Below are 17,926 nucleotides of genomic sequence, written 5' to 3'. Positions count from 1 at the left end.
CCTAAAAATTGCTGAAGAATTGGAATGAATGTGAAAAATGCCTCAGCAGAATTTCTAATCTTTACATTTCCTATGTTGCAAACCACAGGAGAACTTCAAAATGGTATTCTGCATGACAGCTTATAAAGACTTTACCTCAGCCCTTACACAGGTCTAGACATTCAAGAGCACAGATGGATTGGTAAACATTGCTTAGCAATTTTCTGCAGATGGATCCTTTGTGAGCTGTGGGAAAAATCCTGTGAGAAGTTGGCTGAGTAGGCAAAGTGAATTTCAAAAGATCAAGCCTTGATGAAATCTGCATCTGCTTTTGCTGGGACTCTTCAAAAGGGCAGACATCTTGTCAAATGTTAACCTCCTGCCTGGGGAGAACTGGTGCTGGAAGCCACAAGTTTTATTTCCTCCTTGTTTAGTCACATAGGAGAGAACAGATGTACCTAAGCACATTCTCCTCTTCTTATTCAGAAGGCACATGTGTAGGGTTTTTGTGAATTGTATAAAGAGGTTAATCTTTGGAAAGAAACAGATGGACACAAGGCAGACTGAAGAAAAAAAAAAAAAAAAGAAAAAACCTCCACACCAACTTGTCTTGGGGTCATCACAAAGCCTTCATATTAAAGGTATTAAAAAATCAGCTGCTGGCCAGTTGGGATCCAAGAAGAATTCACTGTTCCTAAGGAAACAAACTGCTCTGCCTACGAAGACCCCAACATTCATGGAACAAAGGACAGCTCTTGGGCCCAACACAAATGTTCCCAAGGACACCAGCAGTCCACAGGCTGTGTTTCTAGTAGGAACTGATACAGTGAGTTGTAGAAATTACAAGTGTTCAGATAAGCTAGATTTTAAAAAGACAGACTCAGCACCTTATTTCAGGCCTTCTTTAGACACTAAAAAGCAATAGAAAATGCTTGGATAGCCAATTTCTGGGCAAAGGTAAACATTCAGCTAATATACTGAATCCTGAAACAGTGCTTTTACTATCTTCATTGTACATCAAGACTAAGTGAGTTTCTTGAGCAATTCATAGGCATTTTTGGAAAATTATTCTAAAGCTATACCTAGTTTCAAAACCACTGGAAAGATGTGACATATGACCTTTACCTAAAGGACTGAATAACAATTTTGATTATGGCTTTTCCTCATTTACAGCACAACCTAATTATGAAACTACATGCATGACCTCACCTAACTGTCAGACTTTTGGGATTCATTCCAGCAAACTAGTTCTTCAGATTTTTGAAAAGAAGTCAAGTCTTGCAAATTAAGCAGGTGGTTTCTGAGGGCTAATTCCTGCCATGGACACTCAAACTTTCCCCCCTTTTCCAGAAAGCTCCCACCTTCCTTGAAGATTCTCTAATCACTAAGCTCTATGGACCTTACCCTAAATGAAGAACAGCTGGGAGTTCTTTGACTTTTAGATATTATAAAGTGACTCTAATTCCTGAACTGCTGAACAAAAAGATGAATGACATATTCTTGCATTTACTAAAGCAAAATCAGAAATCAACCGCCTGCAGAGCAGATCCACCAATATCCACCCCTGCTCCATGGCCAGCACAGTGTGCAGTGCAAGTCCTATCTCTCAGCATTATAGATCTCTCACAGCACAAAACAGACAGAAATCAAGTGAAATCACATTCACAGTTAACAAAACTTACTGAGATTTTCAGATTACTACAGTATAGCATAAAAACTAGGTTACCACTTGTTTCATCTCCAGATCAAACATCTCCAGACCTAAAGCTTTTGAAAGCACTGGGACAAAGCTGCTTTAAAACACACAGTCAACAGAAGTTTTTGACATTTACTTTTGCGCTTAGTGAGCTCAGCATGATTAGAGCTCCCTAAGTAACTACTGATATACTTGCAGACCACAACATAATGAAAAGAAGATGAAAGAAAAGGTGCGAGGTCACTTCAGGGGAAATCAGAGAAAGATTTTGGTTTATCAGCCCCTTTTTGGTGCCATTGTTCACCTTCTTGGTATGCAGCAGCCACCAGAAGTATATTAAAACTTAAAGAAACCTACGAGAAATAAGAAATTCAGGATTTGTTTTCAAAGCCAATTTTGCAATCACTCAGCAAAGCACCCTGCTGGGATTACTTCAAAGAAATACAACTGCTTTGCTAACTGGAGACTCAGGCTGTTCCCCCCTCATTCTCTCAGTTTCAATTTGATGGATGTCCTGAGTCTGTTTACCTACAGAAGGAAACTCAGGAAAAGACTTCTTGCTGATTAATTATGGCCTACTTGGAATCAACATTTTACTAGTCATCTAGAAATAACTCTCTAAGACAAATTGTTTTTCCATGTGCCCACACCTGTTTCTCCAATAAATCATACCTAAGTACACAATGGGTCACATTATAGCAAAAAAACCCCAAGTCTAATGCATTCCAAATACCACTCAAAACTTATGCAATGTAGCAATCAGGACCAAATAGACTGAGCAGACAGATACTGAACTAAATGTCCCCTTCCTCTAGTTTCAAATTGGTCAGAAAACTGATTTAAGACCACACATAGCCTTTAATAAAAAATGATTAGCTTTGCACTCCTACATTTTTCATTATAATGGAACAAATAAATACATCAAAGGGGGGGGGAAGGTGTGTGTGGGGGGGAAGGTACAAACATTAGTTCCATATCTTCTGTTCCATACCTTCTTTAGTTTCATAACTTTTGACACACCACATAAGCCTTTGCAGCCATTTGGTTGGTCTCAAATTTCCAGAGAAGAAACTAAGAGTGTATGAGCAATTGTACATCACATTTATTTAAATTTTATAAAAGAAAGAAATCTTCAGTTTAGTGTGTAAATGCTCCACAGCACTCTATCAACACCTAGACAAAGTGGGTAAAAAGTGATGAGTCTTAATCACTGTGAAGTGTCCACCAGGGAAGTACAAATATGGCTCACTCCAGACATACATTATCTCCATGAAATTAGTGTGCAGACTCAACAAAGTCCTACAAACCCACTGCCATTGCTAGCTGTGTTTTCTAGGAACAAATTTCTTGTTCCTTATACTGCAAAGACAGATTTCTGGGAAACAGAGATGAACAATTCAACGAAAAGCAGAATAATATTTGCTTTATTATATTTAGGAATGCTTTCTTCCTGAACAGAAACTGACATAACAAACTCGTGGTTTCCCATTTTTATGGAATTAGCCTGGGGCTTCAATAGCTCCTGCATATTGCTCGAGTGGAGCAGTATGCTGAGCCATGGTTCTGCACTAAAAAAATACAGCTCTTTTCACTCCTGCATTTATTTTTTTTCTCACATCCTTTGCCTCTCCTTACCAGAGTATCCTGTGCACTGCTCCATGATATGAACTGCTGACCCGTTCATACATGCTTCATTGATCCTTTCACTGGCCAGCCTCCACTGAGTTGGCTGAAAAATCCCAAGGTGAAGCGAGGTTAACCCCACTGCTTTGGGATCTGCAAGGCTTGCATGGGAGCTGTAAGGAATGGCACAGTGGGCAGGAGAGAAGCTCAGGATAAAGCAGCTCTCTGCTGTATCCTCAGTCTCCTCAGCAGCACGCCACAGTGGAACAGAAACTTTACATGATGGACCCACTGAAAATTTTGTGGAAGGCAGTACTGACAGTAGGGAGCCCTTAGTGAAGAGCAGGAAATTATTTGACAGATGTTAATGCATCCATGCACTTTGGACATCACCTTCTCCCTCTGTAAAACAAGTCCTCTCATCAGAGGCTCCATGTGAGTTACAGCTGAGAGAGCACAGCAGCATTTGCCTGTGTCAACACTGCAATATAAATCATCTTTGTGTATAAAATCCGCTCTGTAAAACCCAGCTCCGCTCTCTTATGCGCAAATCACAATCAAATTCATACTCTTCTGGAACAAAGAACATCAGGAAACCTAATTCAAGTTTCTTATTCCTGCATTAAATGATAATTCTATTTTACCAAATTACTTTTGCCTTGCGATGTAGCTGCATTTATAATTATTTATTGCTCGGCTCAAGGTTAAGTGAAGGAACAGCTTCATTGAGATCCTGTAGAAGCCCTTATTTTTCACAATGTGCTACAGAAGATTAATTGCTTTCTATTTCTCCAATTGAGAGAGAATTAAAATGGCCATTTGATACAAACTATTAATCCAGCAATCATTTTGAAGCAGCACATTGCTTCTTATAATTTAATACATTTCCCCTCTTTTTCTTATTCTATAAAGTAGTACTTGGGAACCTTAAAAATTCAATTTGTGGAGGTTCATTTGTAGGACCTGTAAAAAGGTCTGCACTGTGAGTCTGCACTCCTGCAGACTCAGTACCTGATGAAAGGTAGCTCTCAACAAAGAGAAAGCTGGAAATGCAGCAATGTTGAGCAGATGCTATTGAAGATGTTCTGTTTTACCAGCATGCTACTTGGAAGCCCTGAGGACAATGCTGAAGCACATAACAAAATATTATGATAACACAGACTGACAGAAAGAGCAAAAATACAGATATTTACATATATACACATAGCCTAAATATTTGCTTGCTCAGAAATGGCTGGGGGTTTTTTTCTTCATTTTTTTTCCCTTAAGCAATGCCACAGGGCCAAGGTCCTTCAGAAAGAGATTATTTGCTTCAAGAAAACGACTGCTGTTATTTTCAGGCAAAGTCCACTACCCATGTCTCATGAGGGCTGTGGATTTTCATTGTATAAACAAATCTAAGGAACACCAAGAATGAAGACAATGAGAAATTCAAACAGTAGGAAATCCACAAATTACTCCAAACACTAACATTTAGGAAAGCACACTTGGGGACTCCATATGTACAATATCAAAAGTATGCTTCCTGTTTTCAGCACTCAGTAGGAGCTTTGGATGCCAAATTTTTTACAGGTGTGAATGAATAAACAGCTGCCACAGTAAAAGCTTTTTCTTTCTTTCTTTTTTTGATTTACCTAAGCTTAGGAACATTTTTTAGAGCTGGAAAACAGCCCTAAACTGGATGGCCACCATGGCAGCTGCCTTAACATTCTTTTAGCCCTGACTGCAAGCTGTCTGCCTGGTCCCAGGAATGAAAAACAAAATTTCTTCATATTCATACTTCTTCATACCTAGTTCTTAGTTAAGAGGTGTCTTAAGATTTGCTGTAGCTCCTTGGTATGACTATGGCACAAAAAACCATTATTGCACAGGAAGGCTTCTTTTTCTTTCCTTGTCCTTAAGCATTTATATGACAGTAATCAAAAGACCATTTGTAATCAAAAGACCACATTTGTAACCAACACACTACGATCCTGGGAACTGCACTGAAAAGTTAAATACGTAAAAAATCAGAATGAAAATCTGTGTTGAAGCACTTTTAATCTCAGCTTTTCTCAGAGAAACTGTAAAAGCTTACCTAACTTCCCATTACTCGTTGCACTAGGGATTCAAACTTCTAAAAAAGGCACTGTGGAACAAGGAACCGCAATTCAACATATTGAGTAGTGTTGCTTGTTTGTCTCTCTATCCTGAAAATAACATTCCTGATCGGGTCATATTCATGTCTTGTCACCAACATATAAGCAGAAGCAGAAATAGCAGCTTTATTTTTCCATTCTGGAGTGAATGAACATCAAATGACTCGCATTTACAGCAAAGTCCTAAGACTGGCAACCAAGGCCAAATAAAGAAACACCTCTTTCCTTCCTCAATCTACATCCCATCAGACTTGAAAGAACTCTCACCAGGGTCCGCAGCAAGAAAACCTGTGTTTATCCTTATCATTCATAATGACAAATGCCAGAGATACCCACTGGAAGTGAAACCTCAGCAGGGGCTATGTATTACTAGTAATAACAGAAATAATCAAGCTGTTGTTAGAACCAGACACTCAGACAGCAAATTCAATTTTTTTTTATTTTCTGTTTAATACCAATGACAGCTACCAGCCATCACGCATTACAATTAGCTCATGCTGCAGGAATGCTTTCTGCTCTGGTGCATAATGAGTGAGCTGCAACAGAGAGCAGGACCTGGGGAAGAGGTGAAGAACTTTTTGGAGGGGTATCACATATCCTTGCCAGTTGCTAAGGAAACCAGCTTCCTCCTTTGGGACGACTCAAGGGCTGCCTCTTTCACACACCCATACTATGAGCATTATTTCACCTGCAAACCAACTAAGAACTTTCAAAAATTGCTCACTTGCTATATAAATTCATACATTCTATGTAACTACCATTGGTGAGTGAAAATAAAAATATCCTTGCAATTGCAGAGGGATGCTGTTCTTGTGGGTAGTTTAGGTAAACAACAGGAGCCTGTGACAAAGGCTGAACAAAATTCAGGTAAAGACACTGGGGTTTTATAAGATATCAGGACTGGGTTGCAGAGCACTGCTTTAGTTACTGCAACATCATTCTTGAGGTCCTCTGCCCTAACACTGAACAAACTGTGGGCCCTTCCTCCAGCACACTCACACACGATTCTACTACAGCCTCCCAGTCTGTGTCCTGTTCTATGGAGTTTTACAACTGCAAAGTGTGCTTCGACTCTTAAATCCTCAATCAATAGCAACTGTGAGGCAAAAGCTCCCCCTGCTCTTCCTTCCTGCAGTGCAGATCTCTGCTGTATGTTCAGAGTTTTTTCCATTATTAGCCGAGACTCAAAAGCCCTCCACTTCTGCATCCTGCTGCATGCTTTCATCTGGAGAATAGCTAGAGAGAAGTGAGCCCCAAAGCCTACAGACCTCCTGTGAGCACCATGCCTGAAGCAGAGCTGGAGATGGCCTCTGTCCCTGCAGAAAGGCTTTCTAGCATTTCTGTCAATGGTGGGGCTCCACTAGTTCTACCAATAGCAGGATGGTGTCAGAAAAGGAAAAAAAAAAAAAGATGAAATCTGCCTTTGCTCTCAAGGACTACAATATAAACCTCTCAATTATTCAGTGCTGGAAAATTCCACTGCAAGAAGTGGGAGCGTTGCACATTGATCCAACACAGAATCAGCACCAGAGATTATGTATGACTCTTTCTGGCAAAGAAAGCCAGAAATACAAAGATTCTTTGTAGACATTGTTGAATACCTTAGTGTGTTATCTTCATTATCTTATAGCCTCTGTAATTTTCACAAAGGCTATTTTGAAAACACTGCTTTCAAGTTTTAAAGAGCAAGTACAACACTGTTAGAAATATTCTTCTTTCTCTGTTGTTCCTGTATATTAACTAAGATGAGACTAACACATTCTCTGGAACAAAATTAAAATTAAAAAATTTGTATTTTACTTTGAAACACTAGAAATGCTGTCAGAAATAGCTTAAATTCTAATTAGTATTAGAGAAGGTGAAAACAATTTGTGATGCCTTGAAAGAAAACCAGAAATAAATGCCCGTCCAAAGACTATTCTACCTGCTGAACCTACCAGTGGTCTCTTCCCTCAATACTTTCTCTTTCCCGGTGTGAATGCTGAATAATACAAGTCATTTGAGGAAGAACAAAGCTTTCTGACAAAAGCAATTTCATCTTTTAATTTTCAGAGTCAGGTATCTTGTAGGAAGTGTGATAGTATTAATTCTTCTATTAATTTAAAATACCAATATTCTACAAAGTTGAATGCTGGTTCAGTACTGGCGCAGCACTATTGCATTAAGTCAGAAAGACAAAACGATTTAGTGTTTTTAAGACTAGAAATTGAAAAAATTTTAAGCCTCAATCCTGACTCATTTAGGAAGCTTCTCAAAAAGTCTTGAATGAACTATTTGTTCACAGCATCCTCCTCAGGCAGTAGGAAGAATGAAATCCAGAGCACAAAACTTCAGGTAGCATGGGCAGAGACATCCTATCTAAATGGAAGCATGCTTGTAGGTAAAGCTCTAAGCTCCTGGATAATTGAAACATAAAACACTTGAACAGAAATTAATAATATTGGTGTGGATCCTTTCAAGATCACAATTTTTAACTTAGTCCAACTGAAATTGCTCCAAACTCCTTCTTGATCTGGTCATACTATTTCACTAAATTCTTTTAAATTTCAAAGCCTTCCAGCAACATTAATGAGCATAGCACTACACTTATGTGTCTAGAACAGTAGGGCTCTGTCCCTCCTATTCCTGTCAAGCCTCTGTGAAAATGAGATTCACCCCCCTTGTAATGCTTTTTGGGAGCAGAAGTATCTGCTGAAAAGAACAGCACTGAACACAGATGGACACCTTCCATACAAACCTGTTTCAATAATGCAGTGAGCAATTACTGTTAGAGAAACAGTTTCTTCAGATAATTAGATACTTAAAAATTGAAGTTGTTTATGTTTATATAAGCAGTGAAATTATAGACAGAATTATGCAAGCAAATCCATCATGGACCATGAGCTCCTGTCAGGTTGCTAATGAAGGTAGAAAGCAGCAATCTTTCTTTATAAGGTTCTCTAATGACCATGATAACAAACCAATTTTGTTCTTAGTGCTGCGCATTTCCCTTCCCCCATTTTTTTCCCACTAAACATCAGCTTATAGTGACAAATGCTTTCAGAAGACAAAGAGGATAAAAGAGGCTTGAAGTTAACACTCTTCAATTATGCTGACACCGAAATGATTAAATTAAGCAAAAATTCAGTATTTCATTGTCTATTTGACTCTGATTCCCACCTAAAAAAATTTATGGACTCTGTTAGAGGTACATTTTGTCTTCACTTAAAATTTGTTTCAGAGTGCATTTAAGAGACAATTACCCCTTCTACTTTACTGGAAACTGTAAAGGCTTATAATAAATACTGCTCTCCATCAGGAACCTTTTCTTCAAGACAAACACTTGCTGTTTACAGAAGATCCATTAATGCTGGTTAAGAAAGGATTGTACACCCAGAAAATGTTCAGATATATACTTCCCTCAGATAAGGACTTTCTTTGCCTACTGTACACAAGCAAATATGTTGCTTTTAGGAAAAAAAATAGAGATATTTCATATTCTCTCTGAGTCTTCTCCTGATATCTGGGCCCTGAAACAGGTTATAATGGCATTATTTGTTGATTCTTGAATGTATGAGAAATCCTAACATCATTACATTAATCGCCAGAATTACAGAACAACAAATTATGTCAAATAGCATCTTATTTTGTCTGGAAATATTATAGCGTAAAGTTTTGGCAGGAAAACTTACTATCAAAGTACTATAGTGACTTAAAGATCTCCTCAAAAGATTATTTCATTGCTGATGCAAAACACACTCCACAGACATTTACCTTACAACTGCATGATTAATCAAGCTAACAGCCTCTTAGAACTAGACCCAAGCAAGAAGATAAACATTATTTTATCCATAAAATTTCTGTTGTACTCTGAAATTATCTGGAACATGAGGCAAACATACAACAATGAACCAGAGAAGGAAAAAATAATGTAATTTGTTGCAGCTTGTTCATTTGTGAACAGCAATAAGAGTTGCATATCCGAAGAAAATACTCATGTATTTATCCAGCTCATACTTATGAAGCACTTCAGAGATGAAAAATCCTCAAAGTGCTCAGCATTTGCTAAAATAGGAGAAAATAGAGACACAGATATAAAATAAAACATTGCTGACTTCTGTCATGACAAAATAGAAATAATTACTGATTTATCATCAATACATCTCTATTTTTCTACTCAGACAGTAACTAGGATCAGTCTATCAAAATAGAGATAATTACTGAAGAATGAAATACTGATGATGGCAGACATGCAATTTACAGAGTACTGCTAGATGCAAATACAGAAATAATATTTTCTTCCATGTGCTTCCAAAACTGGGCACTCCACAGTATCACCTGTTACAGAATGCAGAAATGGAAACAGCAACATACCCAAATGGTCTGAAAAATGAGCATACTGTTTTTCAGAATACCTGCCTGAACGCACCTTAAGAATCCACCTGTGACATTGCACATATGCCATGGTGTGACAGACACCAGCTCAACCCTGGCCCCACCCAATGGCAACACTTTGAAAAACTCTGCACTGAGCAGCTCTGAACACAAAAATGGTGCAGAAAAAGCATAACAAAGAAGAGCAACAATGGCATGAGTGAAACAAAAGTATTTCTGTTGATACTGATACCACACTTTGGCTTGAACAGAAATGAACGTAATTCAAATGGCAGACGTTTGTACAAAAATCTTCATGGTGGACAGTGTACTAGGCTTCTGCCAGAAATGGGTCACTTAGGTTCTCACATAAGCCAGCACTTAGGCATATAAAAATAAAAAGGGTAAATAAACACACAAAATGTTTTCAGTCCTCTCCCCAAATGATTTATTGCTGCCAGAGCTCTAATCTAATTTTAGGTGAGCTCATCCTTTTTTCTGCCCTGGAGCCATTTTAACTCAATATTGCTCTCCTTCCAGAGCCATGAGAGAGTACAGGCTCCCTCAGCCACCACAGATGCTGTGCAGACATTTTACTTTAGATGTTTGCTGCAAAAGTCATCAATATCGCTTCATCCTGAAGAGACCTTTTCTAACAAAAATGAAAACAAATTGCTAACATTAGATGAAACTTTGACCTCTGCATCCCAAAGTAGGGGAAGTAAGATCTGAGCTCCTTGTTGTTGCTCTGAAAGCTCCCAAAAGCTGCTCTAGGCAGGAAAACTCCTGATTTTAATGAAATATTTCCTGAGCTGCCAGGCTGAGGGTGCCTCCTTGCTTGCCCTGCCATAGGAGCCAGCCTGCAGGTCCAGGTGGCCAGCTGGGCTTCCATGGGCCTGCCTGCACCACAGCCGTACTCTCCCCGAAGCAGCAGTAAGTGATGTGAGGTCTTTGGGGAAACCATTTCAGAAATCATCTTTTCATCTGCCTCCTTCCCATCTGCTCACCCTTCCCATCCTCACTATTCCCGTACTACACTCTGTTTCACAAACACTATTTTCCATTGTAGCTTCTTGTTCTGGCCCCTCGTTATCATAACCTGGCTCCTCGTGTGCTGATCTGAAGCTAAGTCTGTGTGGGAAGGAAAATGGAAGTCTGAAACACTTGCTTGTGGGTTGCTACTTTCTGCTAATACACAGCTATTTGTTTCCCAAATACCAAGAGATGCAGTGGAACGTAAATCCACCTCCAAAACAAGATCTGTAGGGAACTGCAATCTGCTTCCTGTCACACTTACCACACACTGGGACCATGACAAGGGAAAAGGATGTATCAGAGGCCAAAGGGATGAACTAGCGTGCAAAATTGTTCTCAGACATGTCTCAGGATCTGAGAATAGCTAAACACTTAAAATCATCACCACAGCAGGGAGTCTAAACTGTAGACGCAATGTTTTCATTTTTAAACAAGGGATAAAAATAATGCTTCCAACTGAGCAGGCAGCTGAAAGAGCGAATTGCAGGGAAAGACTGATGCGCTAGAGATTTTACACCAACTCCTTGACTCGTGTTTTCCAAACATGTAAGGAAAACGATGCAGTAAACACCGAAACAAAATTAGCATTTGCATCTCTGCATTGTCTACGTTCAACAGCTCCTGTGCTACAGTGTATCTTAAAAACTAGGATTTTCACAAGCTGGATCTTCTCCGGAACATAACTCGTACATCAGACCATCTCTTGTGCATATCACTTACCATACTCTCTGCTAGGCTATAGATGTAGCATTAAACTGACAAATATGGTTTTATAACAACACAGTAATCTAGATAATGTCATCTAAGTTGATTTGCACTTTGTTTCAAGGATCCACTATGTAGAGATAATAAATATGGTACCAGACTGTCAGGGAGGAGAAGCTAGAAGAGACAGATGACCTTTGTAAATACTTCACCCTCTTCTCTCTCAGGAATGTATAATATGAAGGTATGAAAGCAGACACAGTCAGTCACCACTGACACTGACCAAAATGTCACCAATTTTATTAGAACACAGAACAGCATAAAAAAAAAAGTAATGAATTGCTTGGTTATAGCTGTGTTTGCCATGTCTTTGTCTCCCTGGGCGCCTGAGAGAGTGGAACAAAATTGCCAGCAGTCACATTACGGAGATAGGCTGACAAGCTGGATGACCCCATAAGTCTTGTTCACATCTCATGTCTGGGCTCTTGACTTGCATCTTAAACGACTTCCATATCAAAGCTATTGCAGGGAATCTGCTTTGCCATTCTAAAGGGTTTCTGCCAAACTGAGATCGAATGATGAATGCTTTGTTCTACCAGGCACATCTGGAAAAACAAAACCCACCCCTCCACCTCCTCCCCCTACGCCTGGAGTTACTGTTTGAGACACCCTATGAAGGAAGGTGTGCACTAAAGAAATAGACAGGAAATAAATACATTTTAAAAATCTCCAACACCAGAACTGTTTATTCCCTTGAAATGTGACGGCTCCTTGGCAACCACAATTCCTGTTCTCTCCCAACACGCACCAGCCCGGCTCCCCCGCTCTGTCCCTCTTACCCTGGAGTCACCTGGAGTGGTGTGACACAGCAGGAAAAGAGACCGGTTCACTGTGAGACCTGCTACTCACTCTCTTACAGTGTAACGGCCCCCCTTCCAGCCGCACGGCGCTGCGGGCAGCCCTCCCCACGGCCCCGGCCACGCACAGCCCTGCTGCTCCGCCGGCACCCGCACAGCACAGCGGGGTGGAGAACAACCAGCCCCTCCTGCCTCACAGCAGGCCTGTCCACCACGGAGGGTGGTACGAACGCTCGAGGAGCTCCCACGATGGAGGGCAACCACAATGGGTGGCTTGAACATGCGGTGTGACTGCTGACACCAGCTCCCTCTCAGCTCTCCCTGTGCCCAGCCACTTGGAGCATGGACACTGAGGACACAGCAGCACTGCACACAGGACAGCAGGGATGGAGGATGCAAGCCCTGCTCTTCACTGCTCGGGATGTCCAAGCAAAAGGTTTCTCAATTTCTAATTTTCACTGCATTTTCAAACAGAACAGCAACCAGCTTTCTCCTCTGCTGTTCAATTAGAGCACAACCAACAGCTTTCACCTGCAAAGCCACTGTAAGCAGCTGAAGAAAGGAGTACCAGAGGTACATACCTGCTTGCTGGGCAGTCTGGGGGATCTGTTGACTCCGCTGTGCATTGTACTGAACTGAGGCAATGGGTCTGTACTGCTGAGTTGTTGAGGTAGGGTACTGACCAGATGGGTAATAATACACTGGCATCTGCAAAGAAAGAGAACAGTAAACTCTAGAGATCAAAGATTCATAAAATAAAACAAAACAAAAGAGGGAGGGGGAGCAGAAGTTCAAATCAAGCATATAAGTGGTAATGGCAATCAAGAGAAGAGGTTTCCCTCCTGTCTCTTCAAGAATTGCTGCTGTGCTAGGAAAAGGACTATCAGTGCCCACATTTATTTTACGATACTTTAAGAAATACGAAAAAAAAAGAATTTTAATTGAAAGAGGAAAAAAAATAGGATTCATAAAAAGCGAGATGTATATACCAAAGAAAAAAATATCACAGTAACATTTTATTATAGTAATATATCAAAAGCTGTAGAAAAATAGATGCAAACAACACCTTCTGTATCAACATAACACTTACAGACAGCATGTTGAACCACTAAAGGAACTCTGGAGAAAATGGTCCAGTCAAAGCAAGGAATGGCCTGGAGTACAAATACATAGAAACAAGGTGGAGAGCAAGATGGAGTGTGTGCACCCTTAACACTTGAAAGGAAATTATCAGATTGATGCTTCTGTTGAACATGTACATCCCTCCTCACATTAACATCTCCCTCTTGTTGTGAAAACTTGCTCTTGTTGTGAAAACAATTACAGTCCAAAAAATAATCACAGCTGTTTTCTTGCAGGAGCCTAGGATAGGCATTAAGTCAGCAAGTTCTGCTAGATGGGCTTCTTTTTTCTTCTATTATTACTTTCATTACAGAAAAACATGTACTTCATTTCCTTATCACAGAGGTGAACATGAAAGTTTGAGGGTGACTGCAGCAAAAGGTTTGTCCACCACTGTTACTGAGACATTTGAGTTAAACAGCTTTCAGTTGACCATTCACAAGCTCAGAGCACTCAAAATTTTTCATTTTCAGCTGTCAGGGACACTGTAGGCATCTGATAGAGGTTGGCAATGTATGGTATGAACAGACTGCAGAAGGACACAGGCTTGGGAGAACATTGCTTCTCTCTCATTGCTTCTCTCTCTCACCTTCTGCCACAGCACTCAGCATTCCTAAATAAATCATACAATTTTTTTCTCACTTTGTGCATAGCATTTATCCTACGTAGACATATGCACAGAGTCAGACCAAATGCTTTTATCTTTTTCATGCAAAAACAAGAACTATTTTTGCCACTTTTATTTGCATGGAAGAAATATTCCTGATCCAGATCATTCAATTTGATCATCCATAAAGTTAGCAGAGTAAAGGTAACTACTGCTAGGACATCGTAAGAGAGATCAGAAATTTTCATTGGAAAATTTCCAGTTTCAAATGAAGGAAAAAAATGGCATAGACACAAAAGACTAGACAAGAATAGGCTATGGATTGCTACTTGGGCAAGTAGAAGCCTACTGAATGGGTAACTGTGGTGGAAGAAGGATTAGGATTAACAAACTGGGCTGGGTGGTGTCAGTGAAGTTAACACTGCAGACCAACGGCCAGTCAACAGCATCTGTCAATCAAGAGGCTGAACACCCATCCATTCTTCAAGGTTTATTAATTTTCTTTTCAAACAATTGATTTCTTTTTCCCCCTCTCTCTGCTTATATCAGCCTGAGTCAAACAATTATGAGAAAAACAAAGTTTTGACTGGAAAATGTTGTAAGCTACCCTCCTCCAGACAATACCAAGTGACACCTAATGGCTAGTGCCTGCCCTCCTGCCATTTGTTTTGTTAGTGACTAAAGTAACAAAACCAAAATGCCTTTGTAGAATGGACACCACCATTATGAATTTGTTTCTCTGCAAAGAAAAGCCACAAGGAATAGGAAAGTGGGCCCACACATTTAAGGCGCAAAATCATTCTTTAAGCAGTGTAAACTGCGGATCAGGAAAGTTTAGTGTGATAAAGTCATCTCGTGGACAGCTGATTGCTCTCAGCAACACTCTGCTACAGGAGGCTTGAACGAAATGAGGAGACCCACTCTAAGTCAAGTCAATGCAAATATATGATCCAGCCTTGGAGCAGGGGAACAGAACAGGCATTCTTTCAAATATTCTTTATTTTCTATTAACATATTCTAGAAACTAAAGAATATTAAACCCCTGTGGAAATACTCTCACTTATCCTGCCAGCAGCTTAATCTCACTTAAAGGATTTATTTTATCTGCCCTCAACTTCCTCATTTTCCAGGGCAGACAAGCCCCTAGATATTTCAAACAACATGAGCATTTGGCAACAATGAGAATTATCTCTTTGGAAATGGTTCTGCAGGTATTAACCTTAAACATAACCTGAAGAATCTAAGTTTTGAAGTCAGGTTTATAGTTGAACCAGCAGAGCAAAAGAATATATACACTGAAGCATACTCTCCTTTATTTTTACCACACACATAAAACCTCAGCATTAGTCAAAGGGTTGTCTCCCTTGCTCTCACTTTCTTAATTCACTGGAGTACATTTGTTATGCAACCCACTTAAAAGTTTATGGGAGTGCAATCTATCAGCATGAAAAAAATGCTAGTAGTTAGTAGAAGGGTGAAAAAAAATTCACTTATAAAGATTAATGGAAGAATTAGACAGTAGTCATGCACACATGACAAGAAAACAAGAAGTCTGGCTTTTGATGGGATTTGTTCTTTCGGTTTTGTGTGTGTGTGTTTTGTTGTTGTTTTTGGTTTTGTTAGCTCATTTTTTGTTTGGTGGAGGGGGTCAGGCTTGTTTGTTTTTTAAAAGCCCACACATTAAAAGAAGGGCTTGGTGTAAAATATAGACATGATCTAAAATAGGTCTTTTATGCTTGAGGGGCTTCGAAGGATCCATTCTCATTTATCTTGAGTACATCTCTGTGTCAGTAGTTGAAATGTTATTTTTCCTTTCTGATTCTACTTTGGTGAACAGTGGAATTAGCGGGATCAGAGATAACAAGTATCACTTACATCATCTGCTCTGATCCTCTTGAATTTTTTACCTTTTCATCACATCAGTGTTACTAAAATGTTTACTTATGCACTCTTCAACAAAAAGCATTACATTTCTGTAGCAGCCAGCCAACATGCCAAATTATACATGCATTCCCATGTGAAATGCACAATCCAACCTTCAACCTTTTGCTTGTAAAACATTTTATTTACAGAACCAGAAGGTTTCCATGGCACTAACAAGCATGCCAATGAAGCTGTACGGTTACCCTAAAACTAAAATAAATTTACCAAAAAAATGTTCTTCTAAGACTATAACCTAAATAAATGCCACCTCCTTTAGTCTAAAAGCACAATTTTTGGTCTTTATCCTTGACACTGTAAAAAATCATTTTTTAGTATGATATTTAATAATTACCTTGTTTGTAGGCTGACCATTCCACTGCATTCTGTTTTTTCTCTCCTATACAACACTTTAACATAAATTGTAACAGGACTGGGCATGCCACTTCAGAGACACTCATGAAATGGCAGAGTGAGACATTACTTTCTCCTCTTTCTAATGTGCTTTGTCCCTAGATGATGTGCAGAGACTCAGTACAGCACTGGTTTTCTACTTTGTTCTGTCCACATACAGCCTGGAGCCATTATGAGGCTGGGTGTCTCCCTGGCTGCTCTCCACCCATGAAATTCACTGGTACTTTGTTTATTTCCCTGTGACAGGAGCCCACACACACTTCAGGAAGATTTTACTTTCATAAACTGCCTCTCTACTGGCTTACAGCTTGATTCAGCCATTGGACTGGTGCTTTACCTTCTCTGAACACTGCTGATATCCAGACAGGCTTGGACTAGCACCTTTGTCCAGCTGCTGACACCATTGCTAATGCCACTGGTACAGTCACATAAATGGGAGTGAAGAAGACAAGAAAAACCCCAGTGATGCACGGACACATGAAAGTGCCATTTCTTCCCAATATCTAACTGACAGGGATCAGTCATTCTTCAAGGTCTTTTCCTCCCTGCCCCCTCCATAATAATTACAGTAGCAGGTAACAAAAAAATAATGCCTTGTAAGATGTCCTCCATTATAATTTTCAAAGATCATCAAGGAAAGCCCTGCTCATTTTCAGTGACTCCCCAACCTTCTTCACAACAAGTTTCCTAGAGGAGATATGCTATGAATAAAGATTTTGTCTTAGAGTCATTACAGACTCTCAAGGAGAGGGCTTCTGCAAAGAGACAGATGATTAAAGATGACACAAAATTAATGGTGACACAAAACTAATTCAGGTGAAAAATCCCCCAACATGTTAATTACATCTCCAGGCCTCTCCAAGAATTCATACCATCTCAGTTTCGGATATAATTTTGCCAGTATACCTTCCAGAATGAGTCAGAGGTGAAAATAACTTTTCAGAGAGTATATCCCTTCCCACTGACATAATATTCATATTTTTTTCCACTTCTCCATTTGCAAAGACAGGCACCATTGATACAGTACTACAAAGCAGAATGTGGAACTTTGTTAAAGTGTTTGGTCCATAAGTGCTACAGAAAAAATATCAGGAAGAGAAGAAATCTGAAAATAAAGAAGGCAAATATATATATGTTCAATATCCATGACAGAAAGCAAACTGGCACTTGCTTTGAAAATCTCTTTCAGAAAACACTGGGTAACATTTGGGATTTGGGTTGGTTTTTTTGTTGTTGTTGGTTTGCTGTTGGTTTGGTTTTTTTTTTTTTTTCCCCTAATTGGCTGAACAAACAGAAATCCTTATTTTCAGTTTATTAAATGATGACTTTGTTGTCAAGCTGGGGGATACCTGCGATGAAAGAAGAAGCAAAAAGAAACCCAAAGGTTTCTTAAACCATTTCTTAGGCATGTCATTTCAAACTCAGTCTGCTTCTGCTTTACTACAGACTGGGAGAAAGAATCTTGGAGAGCAGCTGT

General features: G+C 39.6%; 1 protein-coding gene across 11 annotated transcripts in view; it reads right to left on the bottom strand.

Moving 5' to 3' along the window:
* The window catches only part of ARPP21 (cAMP regulated phosphoprotein 21), a 232,613-nt gene that overhangs the window by 23,517 nt on the left and 191,170 nt on the right, over positions 1-17,926 (bottom strand). For all 11 annotated transcript variants that reach the window (XM_084220076.1, XM_084220074.1, XM_084220071.1 and 8 more), the window contains one exon: positions 12,968-13,094. In XM_084220076.1, the coding sequence (XP_084076202.1) occupies positions 12,968-13,094 (127 nt within the window). The remainder of the gene's footprint in view (positions 1-12,967; positions 13,095-17,926) is intronic.

The sequence above is a fragment of the Fringilla coelebs genome, assembly GCF_963513975.1.
Source record: "Fringilla coelebs genome assembly, chromosome: 1".
Lineage (NCBI taxonomy): Eukaryota > Metazoa > Chordata > Aves > Passeriformes > Fringillidae > Fringilla > Fringilla coelebs.
This window is presented reverse-complemented; position numbering and strand designations above follow the sequence as displayed.